General features: G+C 44.6%; 1 protein-coding gene across 1 annotated transcript; it reads left to right on the forward strand.

The window, feature by feature from the left end:
• Positions 1 to 19368, forward strand: LOC119651345 (endoplasmic reticulum mannosyl-oligosaccharide 1,2-alpha-mannosidase). Its single transcript, XM_038054901.1, has 7 exons — positions 1 to 439; positions 511 to 669; positions 16627 to 17110; positions 17173 to 17321; positions 17373 to 17564; positions 17638 to 17825; positions 17887 to 19368. Exons 1-7 carry the CDS (start codon positions 341 to 343, stop codon positions 18533 to 18535), a joined length of 1920 nt encoding a protein of 639 aa, XP_037910829.1. The 5' UTR covers positions 1 to 340; the 3' UTR covers positions 18536 to 19368.
• The last annotated feature ends 3973 nt before the right edge of the window (positions 19369 to 23341 follow it).

The raw sequence follows: 23341 nt of genomic DNA on the forward strand, positions 1-23341 counted from the left end.
TCGTGGGAGGTGGTGGATCGGTTGGTCGGTTGTGTTTTTTCCTTGCTATACCGAGTTCCGTGGCCTAGATTGTCGCTAAGGCAAAAAGTTGCCGAGTTTGCTGAACAACCTCCATATCACAGTGCATACGCGCAAATTGCACTCCATCCACCGCCAATCAATCGGAATAAATCGATGACGATCAAAGGGTAGACGTAGCGCGCGACTGGTGCCCTGGAATCGCTCTAATGTCAAGGAAAATTGATAAGAGGAAAATGTTTTTTTGTGTTGTCTCTTAGGGAAAATAGTGAATACGCTTAGTTCGGCATGTGTTATTGGAAAATCAAGTGATTGAGTTACAATGGAAACACGAAGTGATCACGTCGCACTCACGCTCCAGCTCGGCAGCTCGGATAGTCTGCAGCCGGGACTGTCAACAACAAGGAAAAGTTGTCGCCGGGTATGTTTCCAAGTGCTTGGCCCCAGTTGCCTGTGTGTCCTATAAAGTGCAATTTCTTGGCTATCTTTCAGTACTGGAACCAACTGCCTCGCTGCCTCCGCAATCTAATCATAATCGGATTATTGACTGCCTGCGTCGCTTTGCTTCTCTTCCTGCCCGGCGAGCAGCTCGTCCCCGACGATTCAGCCAATTCATTGGGACATATAAATATCGCGCCATTCAAAGATGAGGTGAGTACGCCAATGGTCACTGTGTTAGCATTATTTGTGGATTATGGAAAAATTCTGGGTATTCTTGCCACCGGGCAAAGGTACCCGCGGGGGAAAGTGCCCGTGTTCTGCTGAACAAAGACTAATCTACCGGTCGCAGTCTCAGGCCGCGGTGGAGAACGCAATCTACACCTGCATGACTCAAGATTAACAGTTAGCACTTGACTTATATTTACTCTGCTGGGCCGGGTTTGGTGCTTTATGGGTTCAGTACGGTCGCTTCACAGCAACTGTGCAAATTGCTGGTAATTGTTGGAAAACACTTTGTGGCTTCTACAAAGTTTACAGAGTGGAATTCAATATGTGTCTTGCGTGAAGAATTTCAAGTGGTTTCGATTGTAATACAGCCTAAAGTGTTTACGGCAATTCAGAGTCTAATTTGGGAACCTTTGTGTTGGCTCCCCGATAGATTCCATTGAAACGGAGAAAATTCATCCATTTGACTTGGAGTTATCGACGAAATCTAACTCTAAATGGTTTCATTTCTGCATCATTCGGCCCTGATTAATCTTCCTCTTTACGAGTTATTTCGTTCGGTAGCGTGACTGGCTGGCCTGGATCGGTTTGACGCCCCCAATAACCGTATTGACCTCAACTTATTCCTTCCCACCGACTTGATAGTTGGTCACAAAAGCGCTCTCCCTGATACCGGTCGTCCCAAAAGGAACTCTTGTCGAACATTCTTCCGTTTTTGATCCCTATCTTCTTCCTAAATGAGCAAATCATCCTCAATAGATTCTGCAGCTGCATCTCATGCTTTTTCTCCAGACAGTGTAAATCACAAGCATTCAAGCTTAGCCAGAATCATAATAACAGCAAAAAAACTTTGCTCATTTTTATTCATTCGGTTTTGGTGGTAATTTTCCATTATCTCAATCTGACGGATTGGGTTACTCGTAAAAATGTGGTCTCATGCTGTCCACATTCAACAAAACCTCTACCAAAGGCTATCAAATAGAGAGAGGTTCATTAATCTAAACTTTCATTAGATTTGGTCAACCGCATTCGCACTATGATAGAGGAACGGGCGCTCCAGAGCAACTCAGATTCGGTTCAAGTTCACAATTTAGATGGACGAGGCTTGTGGCTCCCACAATCATCGCCGGCCCCTGATTCTAAACAATGTTTTCGATATGGACCACCAACAATCGATTAAAGTTTTTGTTGTCACGCTCAGCAACTCGACACGCAATTCATTCCGTTGAAAACTCGGTTACGGTAGAGTAAATATTTGTTTGTTGATAAGCGTCCATCTGACTTTGAGCGAAAACTATTCAAACGTTGATAATAGTTTCATCATCTTAATGGTTATAAGCTTTCATTTGTCGAGTGCATTTCTTAGGAAATTGTCCCATTATGTTCTGTGAGTATTGTGATTTGAGATTCTCTTTCCATTCTGTGGCGAAATTCATTGTTTTCAGCGTCGAATATTAGGATTTGGCTGGGGTTTAACTATAGTTAACGAAAATGGTTTGTGATAGTCCATGGCATGTGCCCACGCTCCTCAGCAATGGTGTTGAGGGCTTCCAGAATGTTTTCTCCACATTATACGAGAATTCTGCTGATTTTGGGGCCTCAACGAAGTAAAATGAAAAGACTGTGAAGAGCCCTTCTCCCTATCTTCCGGCTCTGAATTTTTTTACTCTGGAAAGCCAATTGTTGTTGACTTTTACTCTAAATCGCACTCTCAAGCCGATGATAGCCGATTTCTGACTAGATCTTGACTGGGAGATCCTGCTTCAGAGAGATCACATTGTCGTGGTTAGCCAGAAAGTACGGCAACTGTTACCTTGGGAGAAATTGAAAATTCGACCAAGGCGGCCGTTTGGTGGACGTCAAAACGTACGTGGCGTTCACCCCTTCCTTCTAGTGCCGTCTGCCTCCTACCAGCCTGTCTAAGGAGACCGTCTGGGGCTTGCCACCGACGTCCAAATTGAACGCGTGCTCCTCATGCTCGAGGACCTTAATCTCCAAAGGACCTTCCCACTTTGGCTGCAGCGGCCTCCGAATGGCACTAGTCCTCTCCAGAACATGGGTACAGACTCAGGATTCTCAGGGGCGTGTACAGTTAATCGCGCGTGATTAGATGGCAGAGGCGGTTTCTCGTAGCAGGCGCAACAATCCGGTCTCTCTTGTCGAGGACTAGGTCGCTGGGTAATCGTAAATTCTCCTGTCCCCCCCTGCTGTCTCCAAACTCTTCGCAGACGGCCGTACGGAGGCCAAGCAGAACGAAAGGCAAGGCTCGTCGCGCGCTATAATGGTTGCTTTCAGTGGCCGTTGCTCCATTGAACTCCAGATGGTTTGCGGTTGTCCGCTGTCGTTGAATCCAGGGAGCTTTCCAAGCTTTGAGAAAAAAAGGGGGCGGGAATACCAAAGCTTGGAATGTACTCTCGACTGTTCTGTAATGTCCTTCAGAGATATTGTCTCAGTCCATCGCGTAAACAAATTAATGATCGTGGGGCAATGCTTGTAGCGTGCGAAATGTATGGTGTGGAAACGCTTTCATGACTTTGGGAATGCTTCTAATTCCTATTTAGCACGTTGTCTTTACCAGACACATGTTCAATGTTCGATGTAAATTGGCTGACGTTGGCTAAGTGCCGAAATTAGCGAGGCGGCGCTTCGTCGGGCTTCTGCTTATGGTCCAAGGTTGAGAAAATACGACACCATGTGCTTCGTCTTGCCTTCATTTATGTGCAGCCCAAGATCTCACGCCGTCTCGTCGATCTGGATGATGGTAGACTACATCTCGGGTTGTTCTTCCCATAATGTCAATATCGTCAGCGTAGGCCAGTAGTTGAGTGGACTTGAAGAGGATGGTGCCTCTCACATATACATCTGCATCGCGAATCACTTTCTCCAGGACCAGGTTAAAGAGGACGCATAATAGAGCATCCCTTTGTCTTAGACCGCTGTTGATGTTGAACGGTCTCGAAAGTGATTCTGCTGCTTTTCTCTGGCCTCGCACATTGGTCAGGGTCAGTCTTGCTAATTTCGTCGGGTTACCGAATTCTCTCATGGCCGTGTACAAGTTTTACCCGGGCTATGCTGTCATAGGCGGTTTTAAAGTCGATGAAAAGATGGTGCAACTGATGTCCATATTCTAACAATTTTTCCATTGTTTGCCGCAGAGAGAAAATCTGATCTGTTGCTGATTTGCCTGGATTGAAGCCTCTTTGGTATGGGCCAATAATGTTCTGGGGCTATCCGACCTAGCAAGATAATGGAGAATATCTTATAGATGGTACTCAGCAACGTGATATTATTTGCGTGGTATCCCCCTTTTTATGTACGATAATGCCTCGTTGCCAGTCGTCAGGCATTAATTCGCTGTCTCACACTTTGAGAATAAGTTGATGAACCACTTGATGTGGTTGGTCGCCTCCATATCTAACCAATTCGGCTGTAATTCTAACGGCTCCTGGCGACTTATGACTTTAAGCCGATGGATTGCACGGACTGTTTTTTCTATGCTTGGCGGTGGCAGCATTTGTCCGTCGCCTTCAGTTGGCGGGGCTTCCGATATTTTGGTTGTTGAGCAGTTCATCAAAATACACAACCCATCGCTCCAATATGCCCATTCTGTTGGAAATCAGATTTCCCTCCTTGTCTCGGCAGGATAAGCATCGAGGTGTATAAGGCTTCATCCTGCTAACTTGTTGGTAAAACTTGCGCACCTGGTCCGGTTGCTCCCTGTGCCTTTCCATTTCACAGACCTGTTGGTTCTGCCCGGTTTCTTTCTTCCGTCTGTGAAGGCGCTTCTCCGCTCGATATACCCGCGTTCTTTGAGAATGCAACCTTACTCGGTGTGCAGCATTCTTCCATTCTATTGCTAGCTTACATTCATCGTCGAACCAGCCGTTCCGAATTTTCTTATGGCTGGGGCCAAGTATGTTCGGGCCGTATTAATGATAACGTTCTTCAGGTGGTTGTGAAGATCATTTGTTGATGCTTCATCTCCAGGATCTCTGTTGACTGCGGTTATTGCAGCATCCATTTCTCTCTTATAGGTGTTACCGAGGGCTGTGGTATGGATTCAGTGTTAACTCTCACCTGATTGTCAGAGGGGATTGTAGGTGGTGTCGTAATTCGAGCTTGGAGTACTATGCCAACGAGATAGTGATCTGAGTCTATATTTGCCCTCCTATAGGTTCTGACGTTCATCAAGGCTGCGAGATAGCGGCTTTCAATCAGCACGTGGTCAATTTAGTGGAAAGTGGTCCCGTCTGGAGAGGCCCACGTATGTTTGTGGACCGCTTTCAACGCAAACCAGGTACTTTCAACAACCATTTCGTGTGATACTGCTAACTGAATAATCCGCAGTCCGTTATCATCACTATGTAAGCTATGGGAGCCGACGTATCGCCTAAATACGGGCTCCGTCCCTACTTGACTATAGAAATCTCCACGTATGATTTTGATATCATAATTTGGACAGGCTTCGAGGGTCCGCTCAACTGACTCGTAGAGGGTTCCTTCTCCGACTCTGCAGTCTCCTCTGTAGGGGCCTGAACGTTTATGAGGCTTACATTTCTAAACTTGCCTCGCAAACGCAGAATGCATAGCCGTTCGCTTATGTTTTCAAAGCCGATAACGGCAGGTTTCATTTTTTGGCTAAGAAACCTACTCAGAGCACATGGTTTACTGGATGGCCGCTGTAATATATGAAGTAGTGACTCTTCTCCAGGAAACCGGTCGCTGTCCAACGCATTTCCTGCAACGCTGTTATATCAGCCATATATTGGGACAGGGTATCAGCTAACTGCTTCGCAACTCCATCTCTATACAGGGGGCGCAAGTTCCATGAGAAAATGCGCAAATTGTTATTCCATTTCCGCTGTGTCGCAAAATACCTCACCAAACACGGGTCGCACGTGGACCTCATAATTTGGTTAGCAGTGAGGGCCAACGTGTCCAGAAATCTCGAATCCGCATATGGCAGGATGAATTGTGTGTTCTCCGGAAGTGTCTGCAGCCACAAGACTATACCAGCTCGATGTGGACTGTCAGTAAATGGTTAAGTTTTGACGTCACACTTACTGACAGGCGTTTTGTGAGCGGTTCCTTTAGTCTTTTGTAAGAACAACCCTCGAGGACGTCGGAGACAGGGTCAATGAGATGCTGGCCAAAGCGAATTTGGCCTTGAGCAGACGACATCCTGCCGACTTCTTTCAACTTTAGCGGCTCTTGTGTAGGTAACTTATGAATGATTTTCGACAACTTGTTTGATTAAATCCTTACCCAATGATCCTCGGATCTTCAGACATTCTAAGAAGAACATTGCGGATTGCGACTGAGTATGTTCTAGTCTGTCATATCGAAAGAAAACCGTCGAAAAGTTAGGTATTCGTCCAAAAAAGAGTGGTTCTTGCATGAAGAGAGCGATAAGTCACTCCTCTTGTAGATAACGAACTCAGGATATCTTCAAACAAAAAAGTTATAGTTATAATCAAATGAACAATTTTTGATTGAGGTGTTTCCGTTTTCGTATGGAATTGACTCATCTTTGCATCACATTGTTTATCTCCGAAGAAGTGTACTACTCCGGGAAGGTGGTTCAGAAATCGGTCCTTTACTGCCGCCAAAATGTCGGGATCTTACGAAATCCTATATTAGTTCTATCCTTGTTATATCTGACTCGATCGAATCCAGGAACAGATATTCAAACTTCTTTGTCCGTATTTTAAGGTTTTACCTAGGATGTTAGGAACCGTAAACCCCACTCATGCAGTGAATGGTGTTTTATGTCGTTTTAAATGAGCCCATGCAAAGAAGAGTGCAAGCTCTTTTTTGTAAATAAAGCTATGAGAAGATTTATTGAGGTACTAAAAACGTACATTTTTCGGAATTCCGTAGGAATTAATAGAATTTAATGTTTGCACACAGAATGTGTAGCAAATGAATTACAAATATACAAATATTTGTCTATTAAAATCTGGGTTATTTTTAATTGAAAGAAAAAAATTGACTATTTCCATACTAGATATTTGATATGTTAAATGAACACGAAAGCGGGGCGTTAACCTGTCATGACTCCGTTAATTATAGTATGATTTCCTGCCTCAAGGTCTACATTATGAATTATATTTTTGCGAAATGTTGTACTGCTAGCTTAAGGGGGATCACTAAACTTCCAAAATATACAAATATAATATTATTAACTTGATTTGAATAGATGCCTTTTTGGGTTGTATTTTGAGATCCAGGGTACACTGGCGGATTTACCTCAAGTGAAGCCTCTTTGGTATTGGTTGATAATGTTCTGGGCATAAGGGGATATCCGGCCTAGCAAAATAGCCAAGAATACCTTATAGATGGTACTCAGCAATATTTAACTACTTTGGCTGTATATCCATCGGCTTCTGGTAACTTACTCTTAAGTCAATGAATTGTATAAACCGCTTCGTCCATGTTCGGTGGTAGCAGTATTCGCCCGACCTCTTTAGTTGGCGGAATCTCCAACCTGCCGATATTCAGGTTGTTAAGCAGTAAATCAAAATACTCAACCCGTTGCTCCCCATACGGCCGGAAATCTGATTATCCTCCTTGCCTGGAAGCATTTTTCGCCATAAATCATATGGCTCCAAACAAAACCTGCAAAGATGATTAGAATTTGTATAACAACACTTGCTGAAACTATTGCCTTTTTGGAAAAAGAGTACTTTGAAGTATCGAATTTTTAATTATTAGTTAATAAGTTGGCTCCTAATGTCAGCAAATGCCACTCGATGTACGACTCGCTTGAAACCTCCCACTCCTTTCTCCTACTCTCTTGGTGGTTGCTTTCTGCCCTATTTGAACTCTATGCTCGAACTGGGCGTAACACTTCGACGATAAACTCGGTTTTGACAGACACTGCTTCGATATCATCAACCGTGCTTCCAAAGTGTCAGCTTTCATACTGCTTTACTATTGGTCCGTGATTTGGTCCCTCTTCCATAATTGCGACTGTCTTGCCCTAGAGAAGATACAGTGCGAGTTCACCCGCTCGCTCTTCCTCAAGATGAACCTCTCCCGTGTGGTCGGAGCTCGAATTTTATTTCCATTCCCTGACTCCGAGACTATGTCAGAGTTATAATGTATTACAGCTTGGTCCCGTAGGCTCCTTTTTTTTCTATTAAATATAATGGAGCCGTTATGCGTTTGGGTTTATTTCAATTAAATACATTTCCCAGCCCGGCAATAATTTCAAACCCATTTACGCCAAGCAAATATCCATTCTCCTCACAATCGGCCCTACCCTTGAGCGAACTGTCGTCTGCGTATCCATTCACTCATCGTTATATTCCTCGCGAGCCTCTACTGTCCTAAGCAATCCCTAGACACTGCTTTGCACTGGCACCAAATGCCCCTCCCTCGTACTAGGGGGCGGACTAAACGCCAAACATAGTTCATAATGCAAGGCCGCCATGGTCAACTGGTACGCCCAAAACTTCCTTTACTTTCAACTGACCTAAATTATCAGGGAATAATCATCCTCCCTCCACAAACCCTTAATGTCATCAAGTAGGAAGCCACCTTGCGTAGTCACCGCCACAAATACTTCCCGCAGTTCAGCTATCTCAAATCCCGCATATATTTCCATACAGAGCACATCCCATCCCTTCCTTTGTACATTTCCCGATCCCCCTACCATACCGCACAGCGCACAACAGTTTGTTCTCCCTTATTAGCCGTCATTGCTCACATAATACAATCCATAATTCACTGCTTTAACAATAAAAAATCAACTGGTCCGGACCAGATCTCGATTATTGTTCTCAAGAAGTGTGCTAAGTCCCCTAGCCTCTTCCTCTTCCATTTTCGCAGATTAATCCTAAGTTACACCTCCAACCGATAATCACAAGTTCTTAATTTCGACTTTCCGTCAGATCCATATTCTTTTCCAACAGGAATTCCACAAGGGTCAGTCTTGTGAGCATGCTGACGACTTGATTTTTTATATCGCATCCCTCAACATTCCAGCTTCTCAAATTCGTCTTAACCTTCCCATCCAACTTGTCAATAAATTCCTGCATTCCTGAAAACTTCTTCTTAACCTGACCCAGGGCGAAGCTCTCGTTTTTCAAGGTAGAGTCTACTTTACCCGGAAAATGACAACGGACACATGAAACTTGAATATCAATCTCGGGGCACATTCCATCCCTTCTGTTCCTCAATCAAATATTTGGGATACAAATAAATTTCTAATTTCCGACGTCAACTCCCATCATCTTCGACACCCGAAATGAAAAAGTCCAGAAACCAGACTGAAATTTTTGCAATTATTGAGAAAATTTGGAAAAATATTTCTCTTAGAAAATCTTTGCGTAGGGGCTGTCCAACAAAATACTAAGAGTAGTCAACCGCAACTACTTCGGCAACTCCTTTTTGGCTACAAAATAAGCCAGGGTTCCTTATTATTTTTCCACGAATTTCTTGAACTTATGTGCATTTTTCTCTGCCATCCATTGTTATTATATTATTCAACGTAATACACTACTGTAAATGCTTTTAGCTCCACCCATATTTTTGATAATTTTTCACAAACCAATGGTTCAAATTTTTAGGAATTTTGAAAGTTATCATCATCATCATCAACGGCGCAACAACCAGTATCCGGTCTAGGCCTACCTTAATAAGGAACTCCAGACATCCCGGTTTTGCGCCGAGGTCCACCAATTCGATATCCCTAAAAGCTGTCTGACGTCCTGACCTACGCCATCGCTCCATCTTAGGCAGGGTCTGCCTTGTCTTCTTTTTCTACCATAGATACTGCCCTTATAGACTTTCTGGGTGGGATCATCCTCATTCATACGGATTAAGTGACCCGCCCACCGTAACCTATTGAACCGGATTTTATCCACAACCGGACGGTCATGGTATCGCTCATAGATTTCGTCATTGTGTAGGTTACGGAATCGTCCATCCTCATGTAGGGGGCCAAAAATTCTTCGGAGGATTCTTCTCTCAAACGCGGCCAAGAGTTCGTAATTTTTCTTGCTAAGAACGCAAGTTTCCGAGGAATACATGGGGACTGGCAAGATCATAGTCTTGTACAGTAAGAGCTTCGACCCTATGGTGAGACGTTTCGAGCGGAACAGTCTTTGTAAGCTGGAATAGGCTCTGTTGGCTGACAACAACCGTGCGCGGATTTCATCATCGTAGTTGTTATCGGTTGTGATTTTCGACCCTAGATAGGAGAAATTGTCAACGGTCTCAAAGTTGTATTCTCCTATCCTTATTCTTCTTCGTGTTTGACCACTGCGGTTTGATGTTGTTGGTTGATTCGTCTTCGGTGTTGACGTTGCCACCATATATTTTGTCTTGCCTTCATTGATGTGCAGCCCAAGATCTCGCGCCAATCACCGCCTGCTCGATCTGGATGAAGGCAGTATGTACGTCTCGGGTGGTTCTTCCCATGATGTCGATATCGTCAGCATATGCCAGCAGTTGAGTGGACTTGAAGAGGATCGTACCTCTTGCATTTACCTCAGCATCACGGATCACTTTCTCAAGGGCCAGATTAAAGAGGACGCATGATAGGGCATCCCCTTGTCGTAGACCGTTGTTGATGTCGAATGGTCTTGAAAGTGATCCTGCTGCTTTTATTTGGCCTCGCACATTGGTCAGGGTCAGCCTAGTCAGTCTTATTAATTTCGTCGGGATACCGAATTCTCTCATGGCCGTGTACAGTTTTACCCTGGTTATGCTATCATAGGCGGCTTTAAAGTCGATGAACAGATGGTGCAACTGTTTTCCCATCGCTTGCCGCAGAGAGAAAATCTGATCTGTTGCTGATTTACCTGGAGTGAAGCCTCTTTGGTACAGGCCAATGATGTTCTGGGCGTATGGGGCTATCCGGCCTAGCAAGATAGTGGAGAATATCTTATAGATGGTACTCAGCAACGTGATACCTCTATAATTGCTGCACTGTGTGATATCTCCCTTTTTATGTATAAGACAGATAATGCCTCTTTGCCAATCGTCAGGCATTGATTCGCTGTCCCATACCTTGAGCACAAGTTGATGAACCACTTGGTGTAACTGGTCGCCTCCATATTTAACCAATTCGGCTGTAATTCCATCGGCTCCTGGCGACTTATGATTTTTTAGCCGATGAATTGCACGGACTGTTTCTCCTAAACTTGGTGGTGGCAGTATTTGTCCGTCGTCTTCAGTTGGCGGGACCTCCAACTCGCCGATGTTCTGGTTGTTCAGTAGCTCATCAAAGTACTCAACCCATCGCTCTAATATGCCCATTCTGTCGGAAATCAGATTTCCCTCTTTGTCTCGGCAGGATGAGCATCGAGGTGTATAAGGTTTCATCCTGCTGACTTATTGGTAAAACTTCCGCGCCTAGTGCGGTTGCTCCCTGTACTTTTATAGTTCAGAGACTTGTTGGTTCTCCCAGGCTTCCTTTTTCCGTCTGTGAAGTCGCTTCTCCGCTCGACGGAGTTCATGATAATTTTAAAAGTTATGAGAACATTAAACCAGGAGTAGTTCTACTAAAAATCAGTTTCATTGCTTGATTGATTAAATTTTGATTTCTATGAAAAATCACTTCATATAAATCATTGATTTAAATCATGATTTAAATTAATCAATCCTGTAAATTAAATACATGTAAATCGGAATGCTGCCAACGAGCTGATATGGATTTGAACATCGTTAGTAAACCATATTACCAGGAAGTGCTTTAATTTCCGACCCGACAAACTATGGGTCTCGAAAATTAATTTTCTTTGCAAAAACTAAGCAACTGTTGAAACCTCAAAAACAATTCCAAGGAATATTCCTAGAAAAATTCATGTTTTGAATTGGAATACTTCAAAATTGACACTTTTTCTAATCACAAGAGGATGTTTGACAGTCATTTTGCACTTTGGTAGAGAAACTACGATGGGAAACTGTTCCAATCAAAACAATCATAACTTTACAGTCGATCTGTATATCAAGAGATATCTTATCTGGTCTCAAAATTGTAGAGTAATTGGCAATGATGATTGAAAACTTGCCTGTTCTCAATATCGACTGCATGCTATCGATATAAATGCTTGTTTTTGATAATGAGGCGAAACTAATGTTAACTACGATATTTAATTTTCCATTTGGGGTTCAGGCTGTTCAGATTTTCACGATAAGTACTGATGTGATTCGCGGTTGATGTTATCGGAAAGAGATGTTAATACCTGAGTTGTTTTGAGGGTTTAATATTGGACTTCGAGCCCTCTCAAAATAGCCCGAGTTTGAGTCTATCTAAAGTCAGTGAAGCTATAAATTTCAAATGGAGCAATGATTGCAATACTCTTTATTTTTCCCTCGTGGAGACAAATTTCGCTTCGAAAACGTTTGCCACCAAATAGATTTATTGGCTTGGAGACCGTGTTTGGAATGTAGTCAACAATGAGCAGAGCTGACTATGATCAGCTCTCATCTTATAGAGAGAAGTCAAGTGGTACGGAAGTCAAATTAATTTATGCACAAAGTGCCGGACTCCTTTGAGACATACTGCTGGCTAAAACACCCCCCTGGAGCATCTAGGACTCTAAACCGTAACCGCTTGACACATTACTTCAGGCCAGACCTATTCAATATAGAAGCAAAACCCAGTGGTTCAAGGAACCTCAGCTACTCTGCCATCTCTCCTATCCTTCTCCCTCTTTTTCGCTTTAAGAATACCTTGAGGTTAACGTGTCACTCGGTTCCACGTGTCTTCGCTCTGTAGCATGGCCTCAATTATGATGTCTGGGGACACTTGACACGAACGGTAATGGCAATTGCACTTCCATCTTCTGCAGAGGAAAATGTGTGGCATGCATGATCCATCACATCATCATCAACGGCGCAACAACCGGTATCCGGTCTAGGCCTGCCTTAATAAAGAACTCCAGACATCCCGGTTTTGCACCGGGGTCCACCAATTCGATATACCTAAAAGCTGTCTGGCGTCCTGACCTACGCCATCGCTCCATCTTAGGCAGGGTCTGCTTCGTCTTCTTTTTCTGCGATCCACTACATCCTTGCCATAAATGCAGTCGGGCGGCCGTAATTTTCCGATTGTTTGCAGATGAGATTGAAAATACCCATGCCAGCTGAGCAGCTAGGGTGAGAATCAGTAAAGATTGATGCCATGCGCAGAGCGTACGGGCTGTTCCTTCACAAGTGACGGCTTCCCTACTTCCTTTGCCTTTTCTGAGGAATATAAACCCCTGCCCGGCAGCATGAAAAGCGATCGGAATAACCCCTGCTATCAGCATTACTGCTGGCTCTGAAATGGTACGATAGGTGGACTACCAGCAGAGCCGTTGGTCTTTCTATTTGCGTTACGTGCTTGCGGTACATTTCCTTACTAAGGGAGTCAGTCCATCTTTCGGATTTGTAAAGAAAGACGGATCGAACTGCACTCACTAGCAAGCGACGCCTACTGGTTAGGGGACCTCCCTCATTAGAATTAGTCGGCAAACCGTAACCATTTTAGCCGTAGTTTCGTCTGCGGTGTTACCAATGTGCTCGAAGAAGCTTGTGTTCGTGTCTATCACGATTCCGAAGTACTTTAGCCCCCGCTTCGACTAGACCATGGTTTTTTTTAGGTTTTTACCTATTTATTTTTAATTATTATTTTATACATTTAGTGGTAATATGAAATTATAAAAATTATGTAAAGGGACTTCGAGCGTATTTCGGACTGTTCGCGGTCGCAGCTGGAAGCAGAAGACCGGTTTGTCTCCATGCGGTCCTTCTGCCCCCAACCAACGGCAGATTCCCACCGCTAGCTCTCCACTTCCGTGGCGAGTTCTAAAAAACGTGAAGAGTTTCGGTGCGCCATCTATCGAAATAAATTTCGAATGCCGCGAATCCTGCCGCGCCACAGTTTCACCAATCTGGGCGAATTTACGCTCCCCTGTTCCACGGCGCGGCTCCACATTGCAGCGCCTTCATCCTACCGACAAAACCCGACGCTAACTTTAGGGGCGCTGATCGAATCTCACGCGCCGTGTACCTTCCTCGAGATCTTAACCCTGGAGACAAAAGCTTTAGCCTAGCTACGGATACTTTCTTGGGCCTGCCGTCAACATCAAGCTTAAAGAAGTGCTTCCCTCTGTTTAATACTTCATATGGGCCCTCATATGGTGGTTGCAGGGGCTACCGGGAAGCATCCACGCGAACCAAGACTTGTGTGCAGACGTCCAGGTCCTTGGGGGGATGTTAGCCGAAGGTCGATGGTCGAAGAATGACGGGCCCCAAGGCGTCCTGGAGCAAGCATAGTGAAAGGCTGCTCCGGTTTGGATTGCGGGTGGTACGCAGTTGTCTGATGACACTGAAAGCTCGGAATTGACCTAACTGCGAGAACAGGAGAGACTTGAACTGCCTTCCCTGGTCAATAATGACCTCGGCTGGAACTCCAAAGCGTGGGCTCCATTCCCGACAAAGGGCTTCGGCGCATGATTGTGCGGAAATGTCGGCCAGAGGTACCGCGAGAGCCGATTGTGACGCAATACTTGAAGCCATGCGACTCCTCATCCAGGCCGACGAGCGCGTGATTAAATCGCGTGGCATCAGCAGCGATGCGTCTCCAATTGGCGGAACCAAGCTTCCGGATTATGTCGCCAAAACGGTGGCACCCGTACCGCCACTGCGGCCACGGAGGGTACGAAAGTGCCGAAGGCGCCTGCAGCACTGCTGTCGTATGACATTGCAAATTTAAGCTAAATTTACGGGCGAAGAATCCTCCGAACCCAACAACGAGCGGAAAACGTGAAAATTTAACTACACCACGATCAAAGCGGAACCACTCGAACCCCAATGGTAATAACAGGACGAGGAACCAAGAGAACAAGCATTATATAGTCTACCCAAATTTGTCTTTAAAAAACCTTGCGCTGACTCCTAATATTTACATAAATAAATGGTGTGGGGCTCGGGTGAATTTCCGCTAAGTGTCTCCACACTGCAGTACCTCCACCGAGCGGATTGTGGGAATCTTCTCCTTGGTCAGGGTCACAAAGAGCATTAGTCAGTTTCACCGCTTGGACCACCTCGTCAATTGCATTAGCTGTGGATCGTCCTGTTCTAAAACTATATTGTGTTGGTGAATAGTCTCCCGCAGAACGTACTCCGTTGATCAGATTTGGTTTGACGAGTTTTCCAAGTAGGTTCCCCCCTGTGTTCAGCATACTCAGAGGACGATACGCTGACGGCGCCTCGGTGCCGCCTTTTGCCCTTTCTTATCAGCACGAGTCTCGTAAAATTTGGGAAAAACACCCACTGTCAAATATGCGTTGAATGCGCTGAGTAGCAAGCTCGGCTTGTTTTTGCATACAAGTTTTAACACTACGCCGGGAATACCATCCGGTCCTGGTCCTTTTTTTCCTTTATGGACAAGACCGCCTCCTCTAGTTCCTTCAAAGTGAAAAGAAGGTATTCCTCAGTACTCATTCCATCATCGACAGCGTTAGCTCGGTTGGGGTGGGGAGGAAAAGGGCCTGCACGGTTTCTTCTTTGCTGCTACCGTGGAACTGGGGTGATCGAAAGGCATCAAATTTTTGGTAACCAGCTCATACTTGAGGCCCCATGATTCTCTGTTAACATCGTTTATTGACTCCTGTCAGCAACGTGTCTTTTGCCTGTTTCGTGGCGGTGTCCCTTTTTCTCTCTCTCTTATATTCTGCGGACCTAAGTTACCTTTTCTTTACCTCTTTTTCGCTGAGCAATCCGATGAAGTCTGAGGCAGTTCCTTTATAGGCTTGCAATTTCCCCCGTTCACCAGCACGTAGATAATTTCCTGAGACGCAGTTTTTTTTTGGGAGCCACCCGATAAGTGTTTGCCTGTTGTCAGAATATTAGGAGGAACTGTTTGCCACTTCGAAGGAAATGTACTGACGATCAGTGGCAGTGAACTCTTCCAGAATCCTTCATCGTTAGATTGCAGACGTAGCAAAGGTCACGTCAGGGATAGTGCCCTTGCAACCAAGGCGTCGGAATGTCGGAGTGCTAGGATAATAAGTCCTGTTCTGGTGAGCTCCTATCTCGGCACTGCTCGCTGAGAAGCAACAAGTCAGCTCTTCAGCCCCATTAGATCGTGAGCAGTTGCACTCCTATCCATGTTTGTTTGCAAGATTGAAATCTGGACCAGGTAGCATAAAGAATATCACCCATAATAAGAATAAATAATATCGGTGACAAGATGCAACTCTAATGGACTTTGCTTTGGACCTCTGACGTCTGATATACTGATTGCAGACGTGCTTTTGTTTGTTCCTGTTTTTTGAGTAGTGAACTTCGTTGGATGCGGTTTTTGGAGTAGGACAATTTTGAACTTGGCTTCACTGTTTGACTTTCCAACTTCTGTTTTTTTTGGGTTTAGCCACCTGGCTTTCAGTGTTGCGCGGACGTACCTCCGCCTGATGGGCTAGTTTGTGTGCGGTCCAGGGTTCGCCTTGTTTGTTAGGGTTTTTCATATTTTTATTTATTGTACTCATATGAATCCCACGAGTATGTGTGCTAGGGTGTCCGCCGTGTCGTAGCTCCTTGTAGCACGGTACTGTGAAGCTTACTCACTCGGCAACCAGCTATCAGTGAGGTTCCGTTCGAATGCAGTCAGTTCCCCCGCCTGCAAACTTTTCATTGTGCACGGTACACATAACGCGCTGGATTGGGGATGTATTTTTCAACTCCTCAGTACAGATTCGTAGTGTTTTGTTAATAGTAGGGTCACCTCATACAGGATGTGGCTATCACCACTCACTAATGGTCTTTTTAGACAAGAGGCTTGGCTCCTGGAAAGCCACATATCAACCTTAGAGAGAGATAGGTTCTCTCCTAGAAGGCTTTATTTTGAATCAGTTTATCCTGCAGTTCACTGCCTGACCCTCCTTGACAATAATTATTTCACTCAATAAAATTCTATATAAATAAAATATTATAATTTCTTTTCAGCATAACAACATATTACGCAACGAGAATGTCCATCATCCAAAACGTAACAGTGAAGAAGTCATACCTCCACCAACACCATTACGAAAACTAGAGGACAACAATCAGCCACAAATCGATCCTGCACAAAACCCAAATGATTCAGCTCAAAATCAAATCGAGCCACAAATACCACTCGACAATAAACCTGATCCCGAAATTGAGAAAGGATCACGTGAAATCCTAGCAAACAACGGCTTGGAGGGGGAACCAAATGTCCTGGAAGAGAATATCGACAACAATGCCCCCAAAGACTTCAGCGGGCCGTCGAACGATCGACAGCGGGCTGTGGTTGATGCGTTCCGTCATTCGTGGCGGGGGTACAAGGAGTTCGCTTGGGGTCATGATAATTTGAAGCCAATTTCAATGGGTTCGCATGATTGGTTTGGGTTGGGATTGACTATAGTGGACGCGTTAGATACAATGTATATCATGGACTTGCAGGATGGTAAGCTACACACTTGTTTTCTGAGGTAAATCGCGTGGTTGTAAACATATTTTCGTTTATAGAATTCGAGGAGTCTAGGAATTGGGTCGACCAGCATTTGTCCTTTAATATAAACAAAGACGTGAATTTATTCGAAGTCACAATTCGAGTTCTTGGTGGACTCTTAAGTGCATATCATTTGAGTGGAGATAAAATGTTTTTGAATAAAGCAGTAAGTGTTCAATTATTTTCTCCTTTTATTTGCTCACCCGAATTTTCATAGATCGACTTGGGTAATCGTTTAATGCCCTGTTTCGATACACCGTCCGGGATCCCTTATTCGGATGTGAATTTAGCCACAATGAAGGCTCATTCGCCAAAATGGTCACCGGACAGTTCAACTAGTGAAGTGACAACAATTCAACTTGAATTTCGAGACTTAGCTCGAAGTTCGGGTGATAAAGCGTTCGAGGAGGTATGTGGACGTTTTATGGATCTGAATTTGGTTATCAATGAGGCTGACTTCGTCTTTTCTCGTCAATTTCCAGGTTGTCCAATCAGTGAATGAAAAAGTTCATGCACTACCGAAGACTAATGGATTGGTGCCCATATTTATCAACGCTAACTCAGGAGCATTCAGAAACTTTGCAACAATATCTCTCGGTGCTCGGGGGGATTCTTATTATGAATATCTCCTCAAACAATGGTTGCAAACAAACAAAAAACCAAATGATTTGTAAGTTTCCAGATTTGGGAGTCTGAGCGAATAATAATTGTCCGTCCTTTTTCACCCCTAGCTTAATTGAGGACTATAAGACCGCAATGGATGGCGTTCTGACTCAACTTGTACGTAAAACACCCGCCGAAAAACACACCTACATCGGAGAACTTATCAACGGGAAAGATTTCAAACCGAAGATGGATCATCTAACGTGTTATCTGCCCGGAACACTCCTGCTAGGTCATCGCCATGGAATGCCTCTATCGCATCTCACGCTGGCCAACGAGTTGCTGGAAACCTGCTACCAAACATACATGAAGCAGCCAACCGGCTTGGCTCCAGAGATTACCTACTTCAAACTGAACGACGACTCAGAGACGGATATCATCGTCAAACCAAACGATGCCCACAATCTCCTGCGACCGGAATTCGTCGAGAGTCTGTACTATTTCTACGCTCTCACCGGGAACAAGACTTATCAGGACATGGGCTGGAACATCTTCCAATCGTTCGAGAAATACACGAAAGTGAAGCATGGCTACACGTCGATTGGGAACGTGAAGAATGTCCTGAACACAAGACCGCGTGATATGATGGAGAGCTTCTGGCTGGGCGAGACCTTAAAGTATTTTTATTTATTATTTAGTGATGATCGCAACGAGATCGACTTAGACAAGTACGTTTTGAACACAGAGGCGCATCCATTACCAATACTTCACAATTAGGCATAAAACAATTGTTTGTATTTGTAAGTAGGCATTTTTTCATTTGTTACGTTCACTTATTTATTACGCTAGGGAAATATCTTGTGAATATTTGAAATTATTCCAGAACTAGGAGAAAATGATCTTTTGTTAAATTATGCACTGAAAACGAAATAGACATTAAATTTAAAATGAAGTTTAAGTAGAGCACGTTCGGCGGACGGTAGCGGCCAAGTAGGGAAAGATGTTAAACACTCAACGATTCGAAGGATTTTCAACATTTCCTCTTCAGCTCCGTAAACGGGGACTGCCTGACACTGACGAAATCATTTCCAAAAATTGTATTTGTTAAGCCTTTTGTGATGATAAAATTTTGTTTAGGTTTTGTACTACGCGTAATCTATTGAATGGTCTCTCTTCTGCTTCAAAAGGGGCAGGGACTGTATTAAATGTAAATTATTTGGTCCCTATCAAATCATAATATTGACTCTCGTGTCCCGCCCTCCAAAACACATCGAATTCATTACAATAAAACGAGGCACCTGTACAGCGCATACCCTTTGTCATCGTTTCACGTTCAACACTCAGATTTCTAACAGATTTTACCAAACTTTACACTCAACAATGCAATTTCTATGCATGACTATTCAATCTACATAATAAAACCAACTTCTACAAAGCAATACATGTGAATTAATTGAAAACAATTATTCCTTATTTTTATTAAGCCTTGGATATTTTGTAAAGAAACGTAGTTGGCTAATGAATGGCAACTTTTCAAATGTTAGTATGTATTTGAAATTATTTAGGTTACATAATGTCTAGTCTTTTGAAATAAAGTTTTTTGATCGGGACATGAATTTTCATTGCCACTGTTGAGTCACTGACAACCTAGAATGACTGGAGAATATCCTCCGGGACGAGCTTAATTCGTGATCACTCGTATAGAGGAGGCGAGTCTCCCGTGCCTAAAAACGGGACAAAATGTAGAAATTCCTGGAAAAGAGTCGCTCCACCATATATTATAGCGATCATCCAGTAAACCATGTGCTCGAAGTAGGTTTCTTAGTCAGCCAAAAAATGAAACCTGCTGTTATCGGCTTTGAAAACATAAGCGAACGGCTATGCACTCTGCGCTTGCGAGGCAAGTTTAGAAATATAAGCCTCATTAACGTTCAAGCCCCTACAGAGGAGACTGCAGAGTCGGAAAAGGATACCTTCTACGAGGCAGTAGAACGAACAGCCAAGTAGGGAAAGAGCCCGTATTCAGGCGATACGTTGGCTCCCATAGCTTACACGAAAAACAAATGATAACGGACTGCGGATTATTCAATTAGCAGGGTCACACGAAATGGTTGTTGGAAGTACCTGGTTTGCGCGGAAAGCGGTCCACAAACATACGTGGGCCTCTCCAGACGGGACCACTTTCAACCAAATTGACCACGTGTTGATCGAACGCCGCCACCTCTCAGCCTTGATGAATGTCACAACATATAGGGGGGCCAATATAGACTCGGATCACTATCTCGTTGGCATGGTGTTCCGAGCTCGAATAACTACACCACCCAGAATCCGCTCTGACAATCAGGTGAGAGTTAACACTGAAGCCATCCACAAAACAGCCCTCCGTAACACCTATAAAGGGGAAATGGATGCCGCAATAACCGCAGTCAACAGAGGACCTGGAGATGAAACATCAACAAATGATCTTCACAATCACCTGAAGAACGTTATCATGGATACGGCCACAAATATACTTAGCCCCAGCAGCAAAAGGAGTCGGAACGGCTGGTTTGACGATGAATGTAAGATAGCAACGGAATGGGAAAATGCCGCATACCGAGTAATGTTGCATTCTCAAAGAACGCGGGCACGCGCAGAGACTTATCACGAACTCCGTCGAGCGTGGAAGCGACTTCACAGACGGAAAAAGGAAGCCTGGGAGAACCAACAAGTCTGTGAACTCGAAAAGTACAGGGAGCAGCCGCAGCAGGCGCGGAAGTTTTACCAACAAGTCAGCAGGATGAAGCCTTATACACCTCGATGATCATCCTGCCGAAACAAAGAGGGAAATCTGATTTCCGACAGAATGGGCATATTAGAGCGATGGGTTGAGTACTTTGATGAGCTACTGAACAATCAGAACATCGGCGAGTTGGAGGTCCCGCCAACTGAAGACGACGGACAAATACTATCACCACCGTGCAATTCATCGGCTAAAAAATCATAAGTCGTCAGGAGGCGATGGAATTACAGCCGAATTGGTTAAATATGGAGGTGACCAGTTACACCAAGTGGCTCATCAACTTGTGCTCAAGGTATTGGACAGCGAGTCAATGCCTGACGATTGGAAACGAGGCATTATCTGTCTCATACATAAAAAGGGAGATATCACACAGTGCAGCAATTATAGAGGTATCACGTTGCTGAGTAGCATCTATAAGATATTCTCCATTATCTTGCTAGGTCGGATAGCCCCATATGCCCAGAATATCATTGGCCCATACCAAAGAGGCTTCACTCCAGGCAAATCAGCAACAGATCAGATTTTCTCTCTACGGCAAGCGATGGAAAAACTGTTGGAATATGGACAACTGTTGATCGACTTTAAAGCCACCTATGATAGCATAGCCAGGGTAAAACTGTACACGGCATGGGAGAATTCGGTATCCGGACGAAATTAATAAGACTGACTAGGCTGACCCTGACCAATGTGCGAGGCCAGACAAAAGCAGCAGGATTACTTTCAAGACCATTCGACATCAACAACGGTCTGCGACAAGGGGATGCCCTATCATACGTCCTCTTTAACCTGGCCCTCGAGAAAGTGATCCGCGATGTTGATGTAAATGCAAGAGGTGCGATTCTCTTCAAGTCCACCCAACTACTGGCCTATGCTGACGATATCATCATGGGAAGAACCACCCGAGACGAACAAACTGCCTTCATCCAGATCGAGTAGGCGGCGCGCGATCTTGGGCTGCACATCAATGAAGGCAAGACAAAATATATGGTAGCAACGTCAGCATCGAAAACCAACCAACCAACAACATCAAACCCCACTGGTCAAACAGGAAGAATAAAGATAGGAGACTACAACTTTGAGACCGTTGATAATTTCTCCTATCTAGGGTCGATGGCAGCTACGATGATGAATTCCGCGCGCGGTTGTTGTCAGCCAACAGAGCCTATTTCAGCTTACAAAGATTGTTCCGCTCGAAACGTCTCACCATAGGGTCAAAGCTCTTACTGTACAAGACAATGATCTTGCAAGTCCTCATGTATTCCTCGGAGACTTGGGTTCTTAGCAAGAAGAATTGCGAACTCTTGGCCGCGTTCGAAAGAAGAATCCTCCGAAGAATTTTTGGCCCCCTACATGAGGATCGACGATTCCGTAGCCTACATAACGACGAAATCTATGAGCGATACCATGACCGTCCGGTTGTGGATAAAATCCGGCTCAATAGGTTACGGTGGGCGGGTCATTTAATCCGTATGGATGAGGATGATCCAGCCCGGAAAGTCGATAAGGGCAATATCTATGGTAGAAAAAGAAGACGAGGCAGACCCTGCCTGAGAGTCAGGACGCCAGACAGCTTTTAGGGATATCGAATTGATGGACCTCAACGCAAAACCGGAATGTCTGGAGTTCCTTATTAAGGCAGGCCTAGACCGGATACCGGTTATTGCGTCGTTGACGATGAAGAAACCTACTCCGAGTATATGATTTACTGAATGGCTAGTATAATATATGGTGCAGTGTTCTCCAGTAAACCGGTCCCTGCCCAAATCCAGCTGGCACAAACATTCAAGTACTTAGGAGTACATTTCGACTCCAAGTTAACGTGGAAGCATCATATCCAGGAACAATATCAGAAATCCTGGAGATTGCTCTGGTGCTGTAGGAATGCGATAGGTAAGACCTGGGGACTTTCATCTAAATGGATATACTGGATGTATATATCCATAATAAAACCCATTTTGATGTATGCATGCATCGTCTGGTGGCCAAGACTGAACTTTGCTAACAGCGGGAAGCTGCTAACGCAGATTCAGAGACTTGGTTGCCTAAGTATTACTGGAGCAATGAGTACCACGCCGACTGCGGCACTTGAAGCTATCCTAAATTTACCCCCCCATTCACTTGGAAGTGAAACGGAAAGCGGCCAACGACGCATATAGGCTCAATACCATTGGGGCGTGGAAAGGCGGCCAATCAAACGGTCATGCGTCTATCTGGAAATTCCTTGAAAAACATCAGGTAGCCCTGATGCCGACCGATCATATGGTTTCCAGATTCGTCTTTGAAAAGACATACACTGTCGTAATCACCGAAAGAGAAGAATGGTCGACAAGTGGCCATGAGTCTACAGACCTAATAATCTTCACCGACGGGTCAGTCATGGAGGATGGATCGGGCGCAGGGGTGTTCTCGGAGAATCCGATTATAGAACTGGCCTGACCCCTCGGAAAAATGACGACCATATTCCAGGCGAAGATATATGTCATTTGATTAGCAGCAGAAGAATGGGTACGACAAAAGTTGAGGAGTCGCACCATTCGAATCTGTTCCGGCAGTCAGGCGAAATTATCAGCACTAACTGGCAACGACATATCAAGCAAGTTGGTGTGAAGTTGTCATCAGGTGCTGCTGAAACTTGGCCGACTGAACGAAACATTCCTGACGTGGGTGCCGGGGCACTCTAGCATCGTTGGTAATGACGAGGCTGACAGACTGGCTCGCCAAGGGCCTGGATCCACAATGGTGGGGCCAGAACCATCTCTTGGAATCCGACCATCTACTGTCAAGTCTACTCTGAAGGGTGA

The sequence above is a fragment of the Hermetia illucens genome, chromosome 3 (genome assembly GCF_905115235.1).
Source record: "Hermetia illucens chromosome 3, iHerIll2.2.curated.20191125, whole genome shotgun sequence".
NCBI lineage: Eukaryota > Metazoa > Arthropoda > Insecta > Diptera > Stratiomyidae > Hermetia > Hermetia illucens.